Below are 20656 nucleotides of genomic sequence, written 5' to 3' on the forward strand. Positions count from 1 at the left end.
ATAGTGAGGTCTCTTAAGAGACCTGAGAACTCGAACCACGTTTCATGGAGGAGGTCTCACATCCGACTGAGGGCAGGTACGTTCATAACCTCGTATGAGTACGGAAAGTTCCAGCGAGGAAGAAAAGTTCATTCCTTTGAGCCTGAAGGCTAGACTGAGCGATAGCCTTTCATCGCCGAGACTGAAAGGCGCATTTTCTTCCCGCAAATACACGAGGAACTCCGCTATTGCTGGAAAGGTGGCATGGAGTGGAGAGATACCCCTTCCACGACACCAACCACAGAAGACTTTCCACTTTGCCTGGTAGACAGATGCGGATGATTTTCGCAGATGTCTAGACATCCTAATCGCAACTTGTTGCGAAAAATCCTCTCTCAGCGAGGAGATGCTGGATAGTCACCAGGCATGAAGTCGTAGCGAAGCTACAGCTTTGTGGAAGATGCTGGCATGTAGTTGTCTGAGTAGATCGTGTCCTGGAAGGAATTCTCTCGGAAGTTCCGTTAGGAGTTGCAGAAGGTCCGGAAACCATTCCGCGTGATGCCATAGCGGAGCTATGAGGGTCATTGAAAAATTGACCGATATTCTGGTCTTGTTGAGCACCCTCCTCATCAGACAGAACGGGGGAAAGGCGTACACGTTGATGTTGTCCCACCGTTGTTGGGAGGCATCTTGCCAGAGCGCCTTGGGATCCGGCACTGGGGGGAAGTACAGTGGAATCTTGAAGATCAGCGCTGTCGCGAACAGATCCACAGTCGGGGAACCCCACAAAGTCAGGACTTTGTTGGCTACTAGATGACACAAAGAACACTCGGTACTCAATATCTGAGACGCTCTGCTCAGATTGTCGGCGAGCACATTCCTCTTGTCTGGAATGAAACCCGCCGATAGTAGAATCGAGCGGACTTCGGTCCATCTCAGTATCTCTACTGCAAGATGGGATAGCTGTTTCGAAAAGGTACCTCCTTGCTTGTTGATGTAAGCCACTGCTGTGGTGTTGTTGCTTATCACCACCACAGAGTGACCTGCCAGGTATTGTTGGAACTGCTGAAGGGCCAACAAAACGGCCTTCATCTCTAGACGATTTATATGGAGGCACTTATCTGATTCTGACCACAGGCCTGAGGTCCTGTGGTACAGAACGTGCTTCCCCCCCCCCCCCCCCCCTTTCTTTGAAGCGTCCGAAAACAGCATTAAATCTGGGGGAAGGACGAGAAGATCCACTCCTCTTCGTAGGTTCTCGTCTCTAACCCACCACTGGCGGTCCGTCCGTTCCGCAGGACCCATAGGGATCATGACGTCCGGGGAATCACAACCTTGATTCCACCGGGACTTGAGCCGCCACTGGATAGATCTCATCCCGAGGTGATCGTTGGGAACTAGACGAGCCAAGGATGAAAGGTGACCAAGGAAACGTAACCACGATTGGGTTGGAAGCTCTTCTCGTCTGAGGAAAGGGCTTGCCACCCGTCTCAGCCTTGCTATCCTGTCGTCTGGTGGGAAGGCTTTATGGAGATTGGTGTCTATAATTATGCCTAGGTAAATCAGTCTTTGAGTGGGAAGCAGAGAGGACTTCTCGAGATTTACCACGATCCCCAGATCCTGGCAAAGTCCTAGAAGTTTGTTTCGGTGTCGAAGAAGGGATGACTCCGAGTCTGCTAGGATCAGCCAGTCATCCAGATAATGGAGGAGACGGATGCTAATCCTGTGTGCCCACGATGATATTAGGGTGAACACTTCTGGTGAAACCCTGTGGTGCTGTGGAGAGACCGAAACACAACACCTTGAACTGGTACCCCTTGTGGTCTAGGCGGAATCATAAGTACTTCCTTGAAGACGGATGGACTGGGATCTGGAGGAACGCGTCCTTCAGAACCAGTATACACATGAAGTCTTGCGGTTTCACTGCAAGTCTAACCGTGTTTGTGGTCTCCATGCTGAACGGAGTTTGCTTTAATCTGGACCTCTGCCCTAAGGGCCCGCCCCCTTGCTAATCCCATGGCAAGGGAGCTAAATGACACCGGATTCGTCCTCAGGGGAGGTAGAGATGTTGTGAACGGGACGCGATATCCCTGACTGATTACGGAAATCGTCCAGGAATCGGCCCTGAGTTGCTGCCACCTGTCTGCGCAACCTTGTAGGCATTCCCCCACTGGCGGACATGCAGGGGGACTGCCAATCCTAGCGTTTGTGGCCTCGGCTGCTCCCTCTAGGATTCTTCCCTCCCCTGGAGGACTTCTTGCCTTTCTTATCCTTGACCGGAAAGGGCTTAGACACCACTGTCTTCGCTGGCAGTCCAAAATAGGCGAGGAGAGAGAGAGGAACAACCGTTCTCGCTCCGAGCCAAAAGTGAGCTCAAGCACAGATGTGTGTGTGTGTGTGTGAGGGGGGGGGGTACAGGCTACCCTGCCTACCCCCCGCTAACTAGCGGTGGGGTAGTAAACCCTCGTTAAAATTTTAATGGCTCATCATTTCAGCTACGCCGATAGTAATAACCCCCTATTAAATAGCGTGGTTTGTATGTCAGTTACGGAACAACTGACAAGGCATAGTTTAGGAAATCACAGAGCCTCAAGACCAGGACACCGGGTTTGTTACACCCACTGCCTTTACCTTGAAACATTAGGCAACAGAGTTAGGAAGGAAATGGGTTGTGATGAAGAGAGATGGAGGCAAGAAAGAATGAGACATACGTGTGGATATCACGGTGCTAAGAAAGGAATGCTGGGAGTCGCGTGGGTAGTAGTAGTAGTAGCGGGTAGTCGGATGTAGAACGGCCCCTCGTAGTAACGGGGGATGTTGAGGAAGGAGAAGACTATTTGGTAAGGGACCTCTGATAGTAGTTTTAACACGTCCCTGTTACTATACCGACACTATAAGGGCGAGTGAGCTGGGTATATTCCTGGCAATCCATGCAACTTTTTTCTCTGGTATATTTAGTAGTATTTATACCTTAGAAATGGTGCTATAAGGAGCATTTCACGGAGCGACACAGGTCCCTCGCCCAGAAATAGATTTTTCCTTTGTCAAAATCTCTTATTAGGGTATTGGAGTGATAATGCACATCTGAACCATGATAGAAGTAGTTTAAAAATCTGAGAATAAATAGGGATAAGAGAAAAGAAAAGGGAGAGTAAGGAAAAGAGATGGCAAATGGGATCAAGAGAATTATCTTACATCATACACTGTATATGCATTGACAGTAATTAAGTACAGAAAAGCATGAAATAACTGTAATTGTTTATATATTCCAAAAACTATTGGTGCATACTTTCAGTGAATAATTTTGAGACCCACTTCAAGGAAAGATAATGTTTTTCAGCCAACATGCCTGAAAAATCACAACGCTCACAAATTAATAAAAAGCATTGATCATAACGTGCACAGTTAGTTTTTGGAGAGAGTTTACTGAATTCTGTTCTAAACTACAGAATACAGTACCTAGATTCTTTCAGAATCCTTATTAAATTTAAAAATCCCAAACAATTGGCTCATAATAAAAAAAAATTGATATTAAATGCTCTACAAAAAAAAAAAGGTTGTAACTTAAAAGTATCAAAGAAACCTTCAACTACAGACAAACAGAAAATATTAAAAACAACAAAAGGCAATGTGTGGTCAACTTACAGAGTATGAACCAGGGCCCATACATGGGGGATAGCAGGGGGGGGGGGACTTTTTCACCAGTGTTATTAATCTGTTATTATATATTTCAATATCCTGTAACTAGGCCTTACAGTATAGTTAGGTTTCTATATACAGTACAGGGCCATGGGCAGCAAATGGATTGAAGTGATTTAAAAAGGGGGTGGAATTGGAACTGGTGGGTTGGGGCTGAATGTAGGGGTGGGAGTGAGGGGGGGGGGTCACTAGGAACTTTGCCCTGGGGCAGCAGATAAGTATGTGAGGGCCCTAGTATGAACAAATATGAAAAGGTAAACTTTCAACTACAGACAAACAAAAAATATTAAAAACAACAAAAGACAATGTACGGTCAACTTACAAAGTATGAACAAATATGAAAAGGTTAATCAGTGTGTTCCTTCTTTTTCGTGGTAACTTTTGAAATAACTGCGGAGGCACCAGTCCCAACTGAACTAGCGACTACTCCGGCTGTTCCAGCCACAACAGACCCGGCAGTTCCGACAACGGTCCCAGCTGTTCCGACGACACCCGCACCAACATTGTATGTTGTTCCTGCGACCCATTTGACACCCGTTACGCCAGCGCCAACAGTGGTTGACCCTGAAGGAGAACAATCTTGGGGTTAAAATACAATAAAATGTACAGAAGTTTTCAACTCGCAAACATTCGGAGATACAAACAAATCCAACAGAAATCATACATCTCAGATACTGTATCAAATGTTTGTATACAGTAATAGGGTAAATAAATGCTGTTATAAAACAATATTATATAATATACAGTAATACAGTAAGCAATATGACAATTTCGTAGATAATTTGTATTTATCCTAACCATACAAACCTTAGCTTATTTAAATACGGTATTATTTTCGGCGTAGCTGAAATGACGAGCCATTAGATTTTTAACGAGGGTTAACTACCCCCTCGCTAGTTAGCAGGGGGTAGGGGTGGGGTAGCTAGCTACCCCTCCCCCCTCACACACCGGTGAACTGATTCACTTCGCTTAGAGGTAGGACTTCACGGGGGACAGGGCTGGCGGGCAAGTATGATTAAATAGCTAAGGTTTGTATGGTTAGGAAAAATACAAATTATCTACGAATTTGTCATTTGTTCCGTAACCGAAATACAAACCACGCTATTTAAATAGGGTGATTTAACCCTTAGGTAGGGTGGTAAGTCCCAGCCTTACTGGCTTTGGCTTTGCCCGGGGACTCAGAATACGAGTGTGTAGCACTCGAGATAAGGAGTCCTTGCACCTCGCAAATACCTTGCTCTGCAAGAAATTTGCAGCCTACGTAAGCTTGTGTGACTCGTCCTAGGAAGTTGACCTGGAATCCTTTATATGGAATTCTAGGATAGGACGTTCCCAATACCACCTCGTCAGGGTATGGGGGACGCGACAGTATTATCTTAATACTAGGAACACAAGGAAGCATGGTTTACCTGCAGTGGTTTGAGGTCAGCTGTGCAGAGAACCCAGGATGCTGCTTTCCCCAAGAGAGGGGAGGATGAAGAAAAGAGTAAGGGCCAGGCATACTTTTTCATTCACGCAGACTAAAACCGGGTAACAATGCCCTAAACTTTCTGCTATTTGTCCATTAAGGAGCCTGAGGTTTAAACCAGCTATTGTGCAGCCACCACAGGGCCGATAGAGAACGTATCGAGCCTCCTGTGGGTCACGTCCTGCAGGTAGTGGGCTGTGAAGGTCATCCGACGCTTCCAGACCCCAGCTTGTAGAACCAGAGTCACTGAGTAGTTTCTCTTGAATGCCAGGGACGTAGCGATGCCTCTGACATCGTGTGCTTTAGGGCGACGTGACGGAGGAGGGTCTGGATTCAGGGAATGGAGGATGACACTGCGAATCCATGCTGAGATGGTGTTCTTAGGGGTCTCTCCCATTGGTGTGGTGGGAGAAGGTCTCACCTCGGTAGATTCTCCTGAAGACGGAAAAGCTTCGTCCACAGGAGAAGGAGAGAACGTCGGTGGGGGGGACGGAGCCTTCCTTACGGCCTTCTGAGGAGCCAGTTTGACCCTGGGAGAAGTCACCACGATCTCTACTCCTCTCTTCCTCTTCAGTGGGGTCGGAGCTGCCGTTGGTTTGAGACCCAAATCAGCGAAGGGAGGCTTAACAGCCTGGACGACAGCTCTGATAAGGAACCCAAACCATGGCTGCTTACTGATAGACGCAGTGTCAGAGACTCCCGCTGGAGGGAAGGGGATCGGGCGATCCTTCGGAGTAAATACCACAGGGCCTGCCTGAAAAGAAAGGGAAGAAGATTGGTGCCTAGACCTCTCTGAAGATCTCCCCTCATCCTGCGAGTGCGCTGTTCAGCGCTTGCGGGGGGGGGGGAGGGGGGAGAGAGAGAGAGAGAGAGAGAGAGAGAGAGAGAGAGAGACAAAGAAAGATGACCTGACTGCTCTCGCTCCAGAAGACTCGCTAGGAAGCTCGCGTTGCGAAACCCAGAGGGAATCACGCTTGGGCTAGCACGATGGAACAATCCCAGGTTCTGGAGATGGAGGCGCGGGCGAGGGTGCGCATGGGCGAGTGCTGGCGACCAGGAGAATGACGGCGTGTAGGCGAACGACGGAGCGCCGGCGAGCGGTGGCTCACCTCTGGAAGTGCGCACGGTAGGAGCTGGAACCTGTGGGCTCGAAGGTGACTGAGCGCGATGGCAAGTTCTGAGGGCGCGCAGGTGAACGCTGGCGAGAAGGAGAAGGACGAGGCTTCCTTCCTACGCCCAGATCTGAAGATCGTGGTGGGCGGGCGAGCGATGGCGCGTAGTTACGCGCAGGGGAAGTTCGCTGGCGAGCTGGAGATCGTGGGCGCGTATCAGGGTCAGGGCGCGCAGATGTGCGCTGGCGAGGAGGAGATCGCTGACGCGCAGGAGAGCGCTTGCGAGTAGGAGAGCAGGAGATCGATGGCGAGCAGGAGAGCAGGAGATCGATGGCGAGCAGGAGATCGATGGCGAGCAGGAGAGCGCTGACATGTCGGCTCTGCCATAGGAGATCGCAGGCGCGTTGTTTCCGGCACAGGATGACACTCAGCAACAGCAGGAACAGGAGAAGGCTTGCGCGTAGCTGCACGCGAGCACGCAGGAGAACGTGAGCGCACAGGTAAAACCTGGCACTTAAGGGACTTGCTCACATTGTGAGACAAGCCCTTTTGCCCTGAAGGGACCGGTGCCCGTTGGATAACGGGGTGCGAGGGCGCCCACTGCGCATCAGCTGCCACGAACGGTAAAGGAGTGTCAGCAGGTCTGGCAGGCGTAGGAGATCGCGAACGATCTGCAGTGAGGTCCAGAGATGTGGCTGCAACGGTCGACTCACGACAAGGAGGATCCTCTGCGGGGGACGGCGAGGAGCCGAAGAGGCATCTCCTAACTCCCTTGTGGGGAGAAGGAAGACCTCTACGGTGAAGAGGAGGGCGAGCCTTGCGACGGATACGTCCTCTGGGAGCAGGAACACCATTGTCGGTCCTCCAAAGAGGAGTCTCTGTCAGTGAACTCCCCCGAGGGGGAGAATCACCTGCATGAGAGACCGTTGGACCCAGCTCCTTCCTCAAAGGATGTTCGGAGGGAGGAACTGAGTTTTCAGCAACATCAGCACCCAAGGCAGGGGTTTGACCCGACCCGTCGGAAGCCTCTGCCACAACAACGTCGACGATAGACAGAGTCAACCTCCGCTATCACCGGCGACTGTTTGACAGCTGCGCCCAACTGGATGAAGTCAAACAGGGCTTCCCTGGAGGGAGAACACTTAAGCCCCAAGGAACCCCAAAGCTGCGATAAATCATCCTTATAAATAGAAGCAGAAATAGATAAATCCTCCCCCGGAGGAGGAAGAGGAGCTGCCTCGCTATGGGAGGCAACTCCCTCTCCCGAACCCCGAGGTCGGTCAACAAAAGAACGGCCTACGCTACCACTCGACGGCCTCTCATGAGAGACCGATCGAGTGAGAGCTTCGGAGGAGGTTCGGGCAACGGAAGAAGAGTCTTTGGAACCTTCCTTCTTCAAGGCAGCCCTTGAAGGAGAAAGATCCCGCTTAGACTTTTTCTTCCGTCGCCGGGAAAACCTCTCCTACTGGGAGGTAGACCACTCCCTGCACACTTTATCCTTATCACACCATTGACCTCTGCAGAACGGACACAAGGTGCGAAGGTCCGTCTCAACCGCCGACATATAAGTCCCACAAGGGCGGTCGGGTAAACCAGGGCATTTCCACATGATAAGGAGAGAGGCCAACTTCCAAACAGACAAACTGAAAGAGAAAGCAAAAAAGATTAAGGCTGTCAATGCGAGGGTGAGAGCAGACATGTCTGACCATCACCCGAGCCAAAAGTGAAGTGGGTCAGTTCACCGGTGTGTGAGGGGGGAGGGGTAGCTAGCTACCCCACCCCTAACCCCCGCTAACTAGTGAGGGGGTAGTTAACCCTCGTTAAAAATCTGATGGTTCGTCATTTCAGCTACGCCGAAAGTAATACCATATTTAAATAGCGTGGTTTGTATTTCGGTTACGGAACAAATGGTATTTGCAATAACCTGACATTTATTCCATATGAAACAGGGCTATTTGTTGACTTTCACAGCTGGAAATCCTAGGCATGGGAGTAAGGTTAGGGCTACATAAGCCAAAATTTAACAAAATTCCATTTAAAAACAGCTCCTGGGATCCTATCAAGTTTGTAAGTCGAGGACCTGTATAACGACATTAACTAACTGAATATGATAACCTTATCACCAAAAATTGTGTTAGAAAATGCTTAATCTAAGTCCTGCAACAAAATAATGACAAATTATACAAGTAAAAAATGGAGATCCTTTTCCCGAAATAAAATGTGGTGATGAAATTGATCGGCGAGATAATACAAACCTTTTTTGCAATCAATAATGTCAAAATATCTTTTCAAATCCTAAAATGGGGAAAACACAAGATCTTGGCCTAGTGAGAAGTCCCTTTATAAAGATTTTCCAAGTTATTTAAAGACCAAAAGACTCAAACTAAAGTTGATAGAGAAAATAGCAAATATTAAAGATAATTTATATTGTTCATACAAAAACCATCGTAAAATTTAATGTATTCATTAATACTCAAATAACAACCTTCTCCCATTATGTATGAGGGGCACTCGTTGGTTAAGAGGTGGTCCACCTGAAATTAATGACGTGTTCATTCCTTCCAAGGAATTTAATTTTCCTGGTCTAAGAGAGGATCAAGAAAAAATTAATTCTCGTACCTTGCTAATCACCAACATATATGAGGGGTTGAAGCTAGTGGGGACCAGGTAAGTTCTAGTTTCTCAGCATGAATCTTGTACTATGAAATCAAAATGAAAGTAACTTGTTCATTTACAAACACAAAGTAGTTGTTTTACATTTTGGGATAGTAACTATGTCATCTACGTTGGTACGGTCATATACTGTGGATCAGTTTCTAAATCATTCAGAATTCATTAGTTTCAAAGGTTTAGTCATATTGGGTTTTGTAACTTAAATAAAGGTTAGCATTAACAACAAATGCAGCCATTCTAGTCTACTGCAGGGAAAAGGTATCAGACATATCCAATTTCATGTCTGGGGTATGGCCATTTTCATCACCATGCTGGCCACTGTGGATTGGTAATGGTGGGGGATTTTAGTCTGATCGATCACAGCAAATCAACCTAGTATGGGTGGCCCTGACTAGTACAGCTTTGCTGATCAAGGCAATACAAAAACCTTTTCACCACATTAAGGTATACCCACTAGAAAGATTCATCTAAATAATTTGTAGCCAATCTGTTTTGTAATTGTCAGAAAGTACATGTATGTGATTGTGACTGTTTGATTCTGCGCCCTAGAATATCATGTCTTGATATTGAAAAGGGTAATTTTCTTTGCAAACTCATTAATGCCTTGAAATCCACCTTATAATTAACAGTAGTACATGATATTCTGTAGTATATCCACTAATCTATCTTTACACTTCAGTTTATGTAACTGCTACGTGTGCATTTGTGCTGGTGGTATTTAAATAATAAATGTCTCATCTTATGTGTTTCATACGTATAACATCATTACTGTGCTGATACAGTTCTGTATTTATCAAAAACTAATCACAAAATGTAATAAGACGATAAAGCCGATAGGTTAGTACAGCATACATACATACATATACCAAGGCACTTCCCCCAATATTGGGGGGTAGCCGACATCAACAAATGAAAAAACAAAAAAGGGGACCTCTACTCTCTACGTTCCTCCAACCTAACAAGGGACTCAACCGAGTTCAGCTGGTACTGCTAGTTGCTGTCTCACAGGATGTAGATACAGGAGAGGGGGTTCCCAGCCCCCTCGTCCCGTCCCTTTTAGTCGCCTCTTACGACACGTAGGGATAACGTTGGCGCTATTCTAATTTTTATATGCCCCCGCGGCCACAGCACACATAACCTCTTTAAATTACAAAATTACTTTAAATTCATTTAGTTTATGATAAAGTTACTTTCGACAACAAATTTGGTCGCAATCTCTGACTCACCTACAGCGTAAATCCCCGACGCAACTCCAGAGACTGCTCTACTCAGGTACCCTGCAGGTGGTTGCTGCTGCTGGGTTTCAAGCTGACCTCCTGAAGGTGATACTGGACTCTGCGGGGGGCTCTGATTCGGACTAGTAGGCGAACTAGGATTGGACGGATTAGACGGAACGGCAGAATTCACGTCGGAGCCCTGAGGAGGAAATCGTAGTTACAAACAAAAGCAGAATATCGGAATGACAGTAAATATTTTTGTTGTAGGAATAGATTTTCATTTACAGTGATATGACCAGATTTTAAATTTGAGAATTCAAATGATTTATGTTCACCAAACATTCAGCTGGGCTCCACAAGGCCCTAGGAAGACCCAGGCCCACATGGCTGAGAGCTATGAAGTGCAAAGTAGGAGATGATGAATGGAGAAGTATTGAATTAAAACCTCAAGATAGAGACGACTGGCGAAATCTAACCGAGGCCCTTTGCGTACATAGGCGTAGGAGGAGATGATGATGAATGTACAATGTCTGCCATGCTTAGGCAACTAGTAATTACGCATTGTTAATACTAAAGCTATTAGGATACTATATGCAAAAAGAAAAAGCGTATTTGATGCAAAATCCCAAATTTTTAACAGTAATATGACAAATTCGAAGATAATTTGTATTTTTCCTAACCATACAAACCTTAGCTATTTACTATTTACCGAGGGTTTACTTTTTAGCGCAGCTGAAATGACGAGCCAATAGTTTTAACGAGGGTTAATTACCCCCGCGCTAGTTAGCGGGGGGTGGGGAAGGGTAGCTTGCTACCCCTCCCCCCTCCACACACCGGTGACTTGCTTCACTTCACTTAGAGGTAGGACTTGACTTGGGGGTCAGGGATGGCGGGCACATATGTGTAAATAGCTAAGGTCTGTATGGTTAGGAAAAATACAAATTATCTTCGAATTTGTCATTTGTTCCGTAACCGAAAATCAAACCACGCTATTTACAGAGGGTGACTTACCCCTTAGGAAGGGTGGAAAGTCCCCAGCCTTACTGACTTCGGCTTGCCCGGGGGCTCGATCCCTCAGTGAGCAGCACTAGAGAGAGGGAGTCCCTGTACCTCACAAGTTCCTAGCATCGCTAGGAACGAGTGGCCTACATAAGCAGTGTGAGGAGGAGAGTGTGACTCGTCCTATGAAGTTGACCTTGAGACCTTCAGATAGGAATTCTAGGATTGGACGTTCCCCATACCACCTCGTCAGGGTATGGGAGACGCAACAGTATTAAGCTTAATACTAGGAGCACAAAGAAGCATGGGTTACCTGCAGAGGTCGAGGTCAGCTATGCGAGGACCAGGATGCTGCTTCCCCAAGAGAGGGGAGAATGAAGAAAGAAGTAAGGGTCAGACATACTCTTTCATTCATGCAGACTAAGACCGGGTAACAACGCCCTCAACCTACTGCCTGAGGTTAGACCAGCTGTTGTGCAGCCACCACAGGGCCGATAGAAAACGTATCGAGGCTCCTGTGGGTCACGTCTTGCAGGTAGTGGGCTGTGAAGGTCGTTTGACGCTTCCAGACCCCAGCTTGAAGTACCTGCATCACAGAGAAGTTTCTCTTGAAGGCCAGGGATGTAGCAATAACCCTGACATCGTGGGCCCGAGGGCGACGTGACGGAGGAGGGTCAGGATTCAGGGCATGGTGGATAACCCTTCGAATCCAAGCTGAGATGGTGTTCCTGGTGACCCTCCTCTTTGTCCTGCCTGTGCTCACAAACAAAGCTCGCACATGAGGACGGACTGCAGCCGTTCTCTTCAAGTAGTGCCTCAGACACCTCACTGGGCATAGTAGCAGCTGGTCTGCGTCGTTTGTTACAGAACGGAGACTCGCGATCCTGAAAGAGTCGAACCGAGGATCCGGCACTCCAGGATTCTGAGTCTTGGCCACAAACTCAGGGACGAACCTGAACGTTACCTCCCCCCATCCCCTTGAATGGGCGATGTCGTACGAGAGACCATGAAGTTCACTAACTCGCTTGGCCGAAGCCAAGGCGAGTAGGAAAGCCGTCTTCCAAGACAGGTGGCGATCGGAGGCCTGGCGTAATGGCTCGAAGGGAGGTCTCTTAAGAGACCTGAGGACTCGAACCACGTTCCAAGGAGGGGGTCTCACTTCCGACTGGGGGCAGGTAAGCTCATAGCTACGTATGAGTAAAGAGAGTTCTAGCGATGAAGAAATATCCACGCCCTTCAATCTGAAGGCCAAGCTTAAGGCTGAGCGATAACCTTTCACTGCCGAGACAGAAAGGCGCATTTCTTCTCGCAGATACACGAGGAAGTCCACTATTGCTGGAATAGTGGCATCGAGTGGAGAGATACCCCTTCCACGACACCAACCACAAAAGACTCTCCACTTTGCTTGGTAGACTCCCTCAGAGGACCTTCGCAGGTGCCGAGACATTCGCTCCGCAACCTGTTGCGAAAAGCCTCTCTCCGCGGAGACGCTGGATAGTCTCCAGGCGTGAAGCCGAAGCGAGGCTACGGCCCTGTGAGGGACGCCGGAGTGGGGTTGTCTGAGAAGCTCGTGTCGTGGAGGAAGCTCCCTTGGGAGTTCCGTCAGGAGTTGCAGAAGGTCCGGAAACCCTTCCGCGTAATGCCATAGCGGAGCTACCAGAGTCATGGAACAGTTGACTGATAGTCTGGTCCTGTTGAGCACCCTTCTCACCAGACAGAACGGTGGGAAGGCGTACACGTCGATGTTGTCCCACCGTTGCTGGAAAGCATCTTGCCAGAGTGCCTTGGGGTCCGGGACTGGTGAGCAGTACAGGGGCAGCTTGAAGTTCAAGGCTGTCGCGAACAAGTCCACAGTCGGGGAACCCCACAAAGTCAGGACTTTGTTGGCTATCTGAGGATCCAAAGACCACTCGGCACTCACTATCTGCGAAGCCCTGCTCAGACTGTCGGCAAGCACATTCCTCTTGCCAGGAATGAAGCGAGCTGATAGTGTTATCGAGTGGGTTTCGGTCCACCTCAGAGTCTCTACTGCAAGATGGGATAGCTGTTGCGAAAAAGTGCCTCCCTGCTTGTTGATATAAGCCACTACCGTGGTGTTGTCGCTCATCACCACCACGGAGTGACCCGCCAGGGACCGTTGGAACTGCTGAAGAGCCAGAAAGACGGCCTTCAATTCTAGCAGGTTGATGTGTAGGCACTTTTCTGATTTTGACCAAAGGCCTGAGGCCCTCTGGTTCAGAACGTGCGCCCCCCACCTTTCTTTTGACGCGTCCGAAAACAGAGTCAATTCAGGGGGGAGGACGAGAAGACTCACTCCCTTCCGCAGGTTCTCGTCGGCCAGCCACCACCGCAAGTCCGTCTGTTCCAGAGACCCCATTGGGATCAGAATGTCCGGGAAATCGGATCCTTGATTCCACCAGGACTTGAGCCGCCATTGAAGGAATCTCATCCTGAGGCGGCTGTTTGGAACCAGACGGGCCAGGGAGGATAGGTGGCCTAAGAGACGCAACCACGATTGGGCGGGGAGTTCTTTTCGCCTGAGGAAGGGTTCCGCCACCCTCCTCAGCCTTGCTATCCAGTCGTCTGATGGAAAGGCTTTGTGGAGATTGGTGTCTATTAGCATGCCTAGATAAACCAGTCGTTGGGACGGCTGCAGAGAGGACTTCGAGGTTTACCACGATCCCCAGATCCTGGCAAAGATCCAGAAGCCTGTCTCGGTGCCGAAGAAGGGTCGACTCCGAGTCTGCTAGGATCAGCCAATCGTCCAGGTAACGAAGGAGACGAATGCCGTTCCTGTGCGCCCAAGATGAAATCAGGGTGAACACTCTGGTGAACACCTGAGGAGCTGTGGAGAGACCGAAACACAGCACCTTGAACTGGTAGATCTTGTCTAGGCAGAATCTCATGTACTTCCTGGAAGACGGATGGATTGGGATCTGGAAGTACGCGTCCTTTAGATCCAGTGTACACATGAAGTCTTGTGGTCTCACCGCAAGTCTGACCGTGTCTGCTGTCTCCATGTTGAACCGGGTTTGTTTGACAAACCTGTTCAGAGCTGAGAGATCGATGACGGGTCTCCAGCCTCCAGTAGCCTTCTCTACAAGAAAGAATCGAATGAAGAAGCCTGGGGAGCCGTCCACGACCTCCTGGAGAGCACCCTTCTCGAGCATGGTCTCGACTTCGGCCTGAAGGGCCAGCCCCTTTGCCGATCCCGTGGCATAGGAGCTCAACGACACTGGATTCGCTGTCAGGGGAGGTTGAGATGTTGTGAACGGGACGCGACAACCTTGGCCGATCACAGAGACCGTCCAAGCATCGGCCCCGTGTTGCTGCCACCTGCGGACGCAACGCTGAAGGCATCCCCCCACAGGTGGACATGCAGGGGGACTGCCACCCCTAGGGCTTGCGGCCACGGCCGCCACCCCTAGGAGTCTTGCCTCCCCTGGAGGACTTACCGCCCCTCTTGACCTTGGCTGGAAAGGGCTGGGGCTTAGACACCACTTTCTTAGCTGCCGGTGCCTGTTTGGGAGCCTTACGAGGCTGTTGCTGCTGTTGTGGTGGGGCTAGAGGCTTATAGGGCCGAGTTGTAAGGGCCCTGTGGAGGAGGGAGTCCGTGCTGGATTTCCTCCACCTCTCAGCCATTCGCTCCATGTCTTGAGGCTCAAACAGGCTCTCCCCCAGAAGGGAAGCATGTCGGAGCCTACACACATCTACTCAGGGGACCTTCGGATGGAATCTCTCGAACACAGCATCGCGACGCTTCAACACCGAGTTGGCCCACAGGGTGGTAACCTGGTGCGCCAAAAACTCGATGGAGCGGGTGTCCGAGAGCAAGAAGATCTCTAGGGCCTTCCTATTGGTCTCCTTGGACAAGTCCTCCGATCGCAATAGGATGCCCAGAGATCCTAGCCAGAAGTCCAGCCACGAAGTGGCCTGCATGGCACACTTAGCGAGCTTCTCGTGGTTAAGGATCTCTGCCGCCGAGAATGACACCTGCCGGGCAGAGAGTTTCTCAAGGGGAACTCCCTTCACCAGCTCCTCCACAGAGTGATGGAGAGGAAGAGCGAGGTTGTACTCACCCAGGATCTCGAAATACCTCCTCTGCTGGAGGCGAGGAGGAGGGATGAGCTTGTTCCCGGCAGTGGAACGACTGGAGGCGGCAAGAAGTGCGAGCTGAGCGTTGGGCCTAGCCCTGGCACTCTTCAGCCCCCGAGACCAGGGCAGAGCTGCACTGGTCTTAGGGGCCTTCCGAACGTCAAACACTTCATCCAGAATCGTGTCTTTGCCTTCACGGGGGGCGATGACTGGATCCGTAAGCCTGTTAAGTTGCCTTATCAGGCTTAGGACCTGCCAGAAGGCATGTTCGGATTCTTGCTGTTCTCCTCCCTGCGGGCTGGCAGCTAAGTCTCCTGCCCCAGGAATCTCTTCCTGGGGTGATACGTGGACATTCCCCTGGGTAGTCGTGGGTTCCTGACGAATCCTTGCAGAGGATTTAGGGACGGTCTTGGAATCCTTGGATTCCCTCCTGGGAGGGATACAGGATCCCAACAACGAGGTTCGAGGGGCCCCTTCCTCACGAGACGATTCTCCTGCCTGAAGCGAAGTCTCCCCCCCTGGTGCCGAGGAGAAGACTACCGCCCCACTGGACTCACCTGAGGACGGAAAGGCCTCGTCCACGGGAGAAGGAGAGAGTACTCGTGCAGGAGAAGGGACCTTCGTGACCGACCTCTTGGGAACCAACTTCGCCCTGGGGGAAGTCACCACGAAGTCCACTCCTCTCTTTCTCTTCAGCGTAGGAGACAGCCGTTGGTTTGTTACCCTGGCCGGCGAGTGCTGGTTTCATAACCCTCACTAATGCCCGTGCCAGAGGACCAAACCAAGTCTGCTGCTCCAAGGACACCGAGTCCGAAATCCTCCCTAAAGGGAAAGGGATCGGGCGATCCTTTGGAGTGGACACGACGGTACCTGCCTGAAAAGAAGGTGGGGAAGAATGATGTACTAACCTCTCCTCGTCCTGCACTACCAACCTGTGTTTGGATGGAGGTGATCCCGAGTGCCGTCTAGGAGCACGCGTTCCTGCTGTTACCACCGGCTGCGGAATTCGCCGCGAACGATGATCGCGCGAAGGCGAATGGTCACGCGGGAGCGCGGGCGCGCAGGTGGATGATCGCGCGGGCGCACAGGCGGATGATCGCGCGGGCGCACAGGCGAGCGGTCACGCGGGCGCGCAGGCGAGTGGGCGCGAGGGTGGGCAGGTAAATGAACGCGTGTCCGAGGCGACGAACGCAAGCGTTGGCGCGACGGCGAGGGAACGCGCTGCCGCGTAGGTGAGGAAGATCGCTGGCGATGTAGATCCACAGGCGATCGATGACGGGCTGGTGAGTGCAGTCGCTCAAGTTGGCGATGGCGCGATGTGGTATGTCGACGCACTGGCGTGCGATGGTGAGCAGCATGCGCAGGTGAATGACCGCGTAATGGTAAGCGATGGCGAGCAGCATGCGCAGGTGAATGATCGCGTGATGGGGTGCGATGGTGATCAGCATCCGCAGGAGGGCGATCGTGCAGGGGCGAGCAGCATGCGCAGGAGGGCGATCGCGTGATGGCGAGCGATGGCGAGTAGCATGCGCAGGTGGGCGATCGCGTGATGGGGTGCGATGGTGATCAGCATCCGCAGGGGGGAGCGACGGCGAGCAGCATCCGCAGGAGGGCGATCGTGCAGGGGCGAGCGATGGCGAGCAGCATGCGCAGGAGGGTGATCGTGCAATGGCGAGCGATGGCGAGCAGCATGCGCAGGCGGGCGATCGCGCGATGGCGAGCTAGAAGCTGGCGAACCATGTTCCTTCAGGAGCGTTGGAGAACGTTGGCGCGCTAGCTGTCGCTGTTGAATAGGCGATACTAAGATCGCCTGTGCGCGCTGGCAAGCAGGTGAACGCTGGCGCGTAGGTGATCGCTGGCGAGCAGAAGGTCGATGCGTGTCATGTGAAAGGACAGGTGGCGCGGCGCGTTCACGAGCAGGAACTGGGAGATCGCTGGCGCGTTGGCGAACATGTGTTTTTGACACATGCGCAGCACGATGTTGCGTAGCCACAGGACCAGGCAGATGGTGAGCAGGGAGTTCAGCAGGAACTAAAGGGTGATCAGAGACCGCAGGGCGATGGTCCTCAAATGAGCGCTGACGCTCGGAAGAGAGCTGACGAGCAGGAGCGCGCTGGCGAGGGGGGCGAACATCAGGAGAGAGCCGACGAGCAGGTGAGCGTCGGCGAGCAGGAGATCGTCGATGAGCAGGAGAGCGCTGGCGAGCAGGAGAGCGCTTGTGCGCTAGCACTGCTCGCGTAAGGGAAGGATCCCTTAGCCCCGAAGGGACCGTTGCCCGTCGGGTGACGAGTTCCCCAGAAGGCGAAGATCTGGCAGGAGATGGTGAGCGGTCTGCAGAGAGGTTCAAGGAGGGCGGAGCTGTAGGTTGCGGCTGACGAGGAGAGTCCCCCCCGGAGGATGAAGACCCAAAAAGGCGCCTCTTAGTCCCCCTGTAAGGGGAAGGGAGACCCTTGTGGCGTAGCGGACGGTGAGCCTTACGGCGGAGGCGGCCTCGGGGAAGATCGTCGGGACCATCGGTCCTCCGAAGGGGAGTCTCCGTTAAAGCACTTCCCTCAGAAGGAAGCTGAGCAGCAGCCGAGACCGAAGGACTCACTTCCCCCTTCGAAGGATGTACGGAAGGAGGAGGAGAGCCTTTAGCACCATCACCCGCAACAGCACCTGCGGGGGAAGGCCCAGCCACGTCGGAGACCTCTGTCACCACGACGTCGACAATAGACAGAGGGTCTACCTCTGCTACCGCCGGCGACTGCTTAACAGCGGCCCCCAACGAGACAAGGTCAATAAGAGCGACCCTGGAGGGCAAGCCCTTAAGCCCCAGGGACGACCAAATCTGTAAAAGATCATCACTGGATAAGGCATTATCAATAACCTCCCCCGGAGGAGGAGGGGGAACCGCCTCGCTATGGGAGGCGACGCCCTCTCCCCCCACCGAAGGTCGGGAAACAGAACACGGGCCTGCGCTCCCACTCGGCCGACTCTCCTTAGGAGGCGGACGAGGGGGAGCTTCGGAGGAGGTTTGGGCGGCGGAAGAAGAGTCCCGGGAACCTTCCTCCTTCAAGGCTAACCCCGGAGGAGAACGGTCTCTCTTGGACTTCTTCTTACGCCGACGGCCAAACCTCTCCCACTGGGAGGCAGACCACTCCCTGCACATGTTCTCCTGGTCACACCGTCGGCCCCGACATTGAGGGCAGAGGGTGTGCGGATCCGTATTTACGTCCGACATGAAAGTCCCACAAGGACGACCGGCAACTCCAGGGCATGTACGCATTGTAAAGAAATAACTGAAGGTCAACTTCCAACCAACACACACGCTGAAAAGAAAAAGCAGAAAATTAAAGGCTGTCACGAGGGCGATGAGCAGACACGTCTGATCACCGCCGAGCCAAAAGTGAAGTGAAGCAAGTCACCGGTGTGTGGAGGGGGGAGGGGTAGCAAGCTACCCTTCCCCACCCCCCGCTAACTAGCGCGGGGGTAATTAACCCTCGTTAAAACTATTGGCTCGTCATTTCAGCTGCGCTAAAAGGTAAACCCTCTGTAAATAGCGTGGTTTGTATTTCGGTTACGGAACAAATGTATTTTTCCTAGCTATACTGTATACTGTACACTTGATTCCTTTGAAAGGAATATGCACAGCAGAGTTAAAGAAACATTATCAATGCAGAGATTTGGCTGTTGGGGAACCACTGTCTATGTGTATGTGCTGGAATCTATTTGTTATTTTCATATAATGGAACTTAGGCCTACACTAACAAACCTTGGCAGAAATAATTAAATTTCCTAACGAAATTAATTTTCATTGTCGACATAAAAAGAAATTTACAGAATAAGCAATTAGATATATATAGGGAAAACAATGTTAACTTACTGATTTTAATCTACTTAAGTGGAGTTCAAGTAGTTTAAGCCATGATAACTTTAGGCAGTGATCCCTTAGGGCGAGACTTGTTAAGGCTGTGATTACTATTTATTCATTAAACAATTACAGTACTGTATACATTAATATCACATCACAGTTTCTCAAAATTGTGGCCTAAACAACTCATGGCCTAAAGAGATGCTGCCTAAAGGGCCTTCTACCATTTAACCGAATCTTGTAGGTAGTAGGTTGCCTGGGGCACCAGCCACCTGTTGAGACCTTACAGCTAGAGAATTATTGGGTCCTTTGACCGAATAGTCTGGCTTATTCTTTACATACAGTAATCCCTCGCCATTTCGCGGTCTCAGTGCACCGCGGATTTTCAAAAATATTCATAAAAAATTAGAAAAAATGATATTTTAATTATAAAATAAATTTTTTAATATACTTACCCGGTGAATATATAATAGCTGACACAAAAACTCGCGAACGATCGCTATGAAGGTTGCGGGTGTGCCCACCAGCGCCAACTATCGGCCAGATACCGCATATACATGTAAACAGCTCCAATTCTTCTCATCCCGCTGGGTATCTATCGGGGAGGAAGGGGGGGCCTTTAATTTATATATTCACCGGGTAAGTATATTCAAAAATTTATTTTATAATTAAAATATCATTTTTAAATATTTAACTTAGCCGGTGAATATATAATAGCTGATTCACACTCATGGTGGTGGGTAGAGACCAGAAATAATTAAGTTTACAGCGTATATGCTTAGAGTTTTTGACAGTTATATCATAACAAAACCCAAATATATATAGGTACCTGGTAAGGAAGTTGACTTAGACGATTACTCTGCCTTGTTAGTCTGTCTTCCTCACGAAGCCCAGCAATCCTCTTAGGATGCTGAAAGACTCCCAGGAGCTGAAGTATCAAGGGCTGCAACCCATACAACAGGACCTCATCAAACCCCTAATCTGGGCACTCTCAAGAAATGACATTTGACCACCCGCCAAATCAAAAAGGATGCGTAAGACTTCTTAGCCTTCCGTACAACCCAATTAAAAAACATTTCAAGAGCAGATTAAAAGGATATTGGAATTAAGGGAATGTAGTGGTAGAACCCTTACCCACTACTGCACTCGCTGCAACGAATGGACCCAGTGTGTAGCAGTTCTCGTAAAGAGTCTGGACATCTTTTAAGTAAAATGACGCGAATACCGACTTGCTTCTCCAAAAGGCCGCGTCCATAATACTTTGCAGAGATCTATTTTGCTTAAAGGCCACGGAAGTTGCTATAGCTCTTACTTCGTGCGTCTTAACTTTAAGCAAGCATCAGTCTTTTTCATTCAAGTGAGAATGAGCCTCTTGGATTAAAAATCTGATAAAATATGACAAAGCATTCTTTGACATAGGTAAAGATGGTTTCTTAACTGAGCACCATAAGGCCTCAGATCCACCTCGTAAGGACTTAGTACGAGCTAAGTAGAACTTAAGAGCTCTAACTGGACACAGTACTCTTTCAAGTTCGTTGCCTACGATCTCTGACAGGCAAGG

At 50.2% G+C, this 20656-nt stretch overlaps 1 protein-coding gene across 1 annotated transcript in view; it reads right to left on the reverse strand.

Annotated features, from left to right (window-relative positions):
• LOC137652492 (transmembrane protein 263-B-like) overlaps positions 1-20656 on the reverse strand; it is a 43636-nt gene that overhangs the window by 6152 nt on the left and 16828 nt on the right. Inside the window, exons 2-3 of the mRNA XM_068385932.1 lie at positions 10158-10347; positions 4001-4242 (exon numbers count right to left, since the gene is read on the reverse strand). Coding sequence (XP_068242033.1) covers positions 4025-4242; positions 10158-10347 — 408 coding nt within the window. The 3' untranslated portion in view covers positions 4001-4024. The remainder of the gene's footprint in view (positions 1-4000; positions 4243-10157; positions 10348-20656) is intronic.

This window comes from Palaemon carinicauda, chromosome 13 (assembly GCF_036898095.1).
Source record: "Palaemon carinicauda isolate YSFRI2023 chromosome 13, ASM3689809v2, whole genome shotgun sequence".
Classification (NCBI taxonomy): domain Eukaryota; kingdom Metazoa; phylum Arthropoda; class Malacostraca; order Decapoda; family Palaemonidae; genus Palaemon; species Palaemon carinicauda.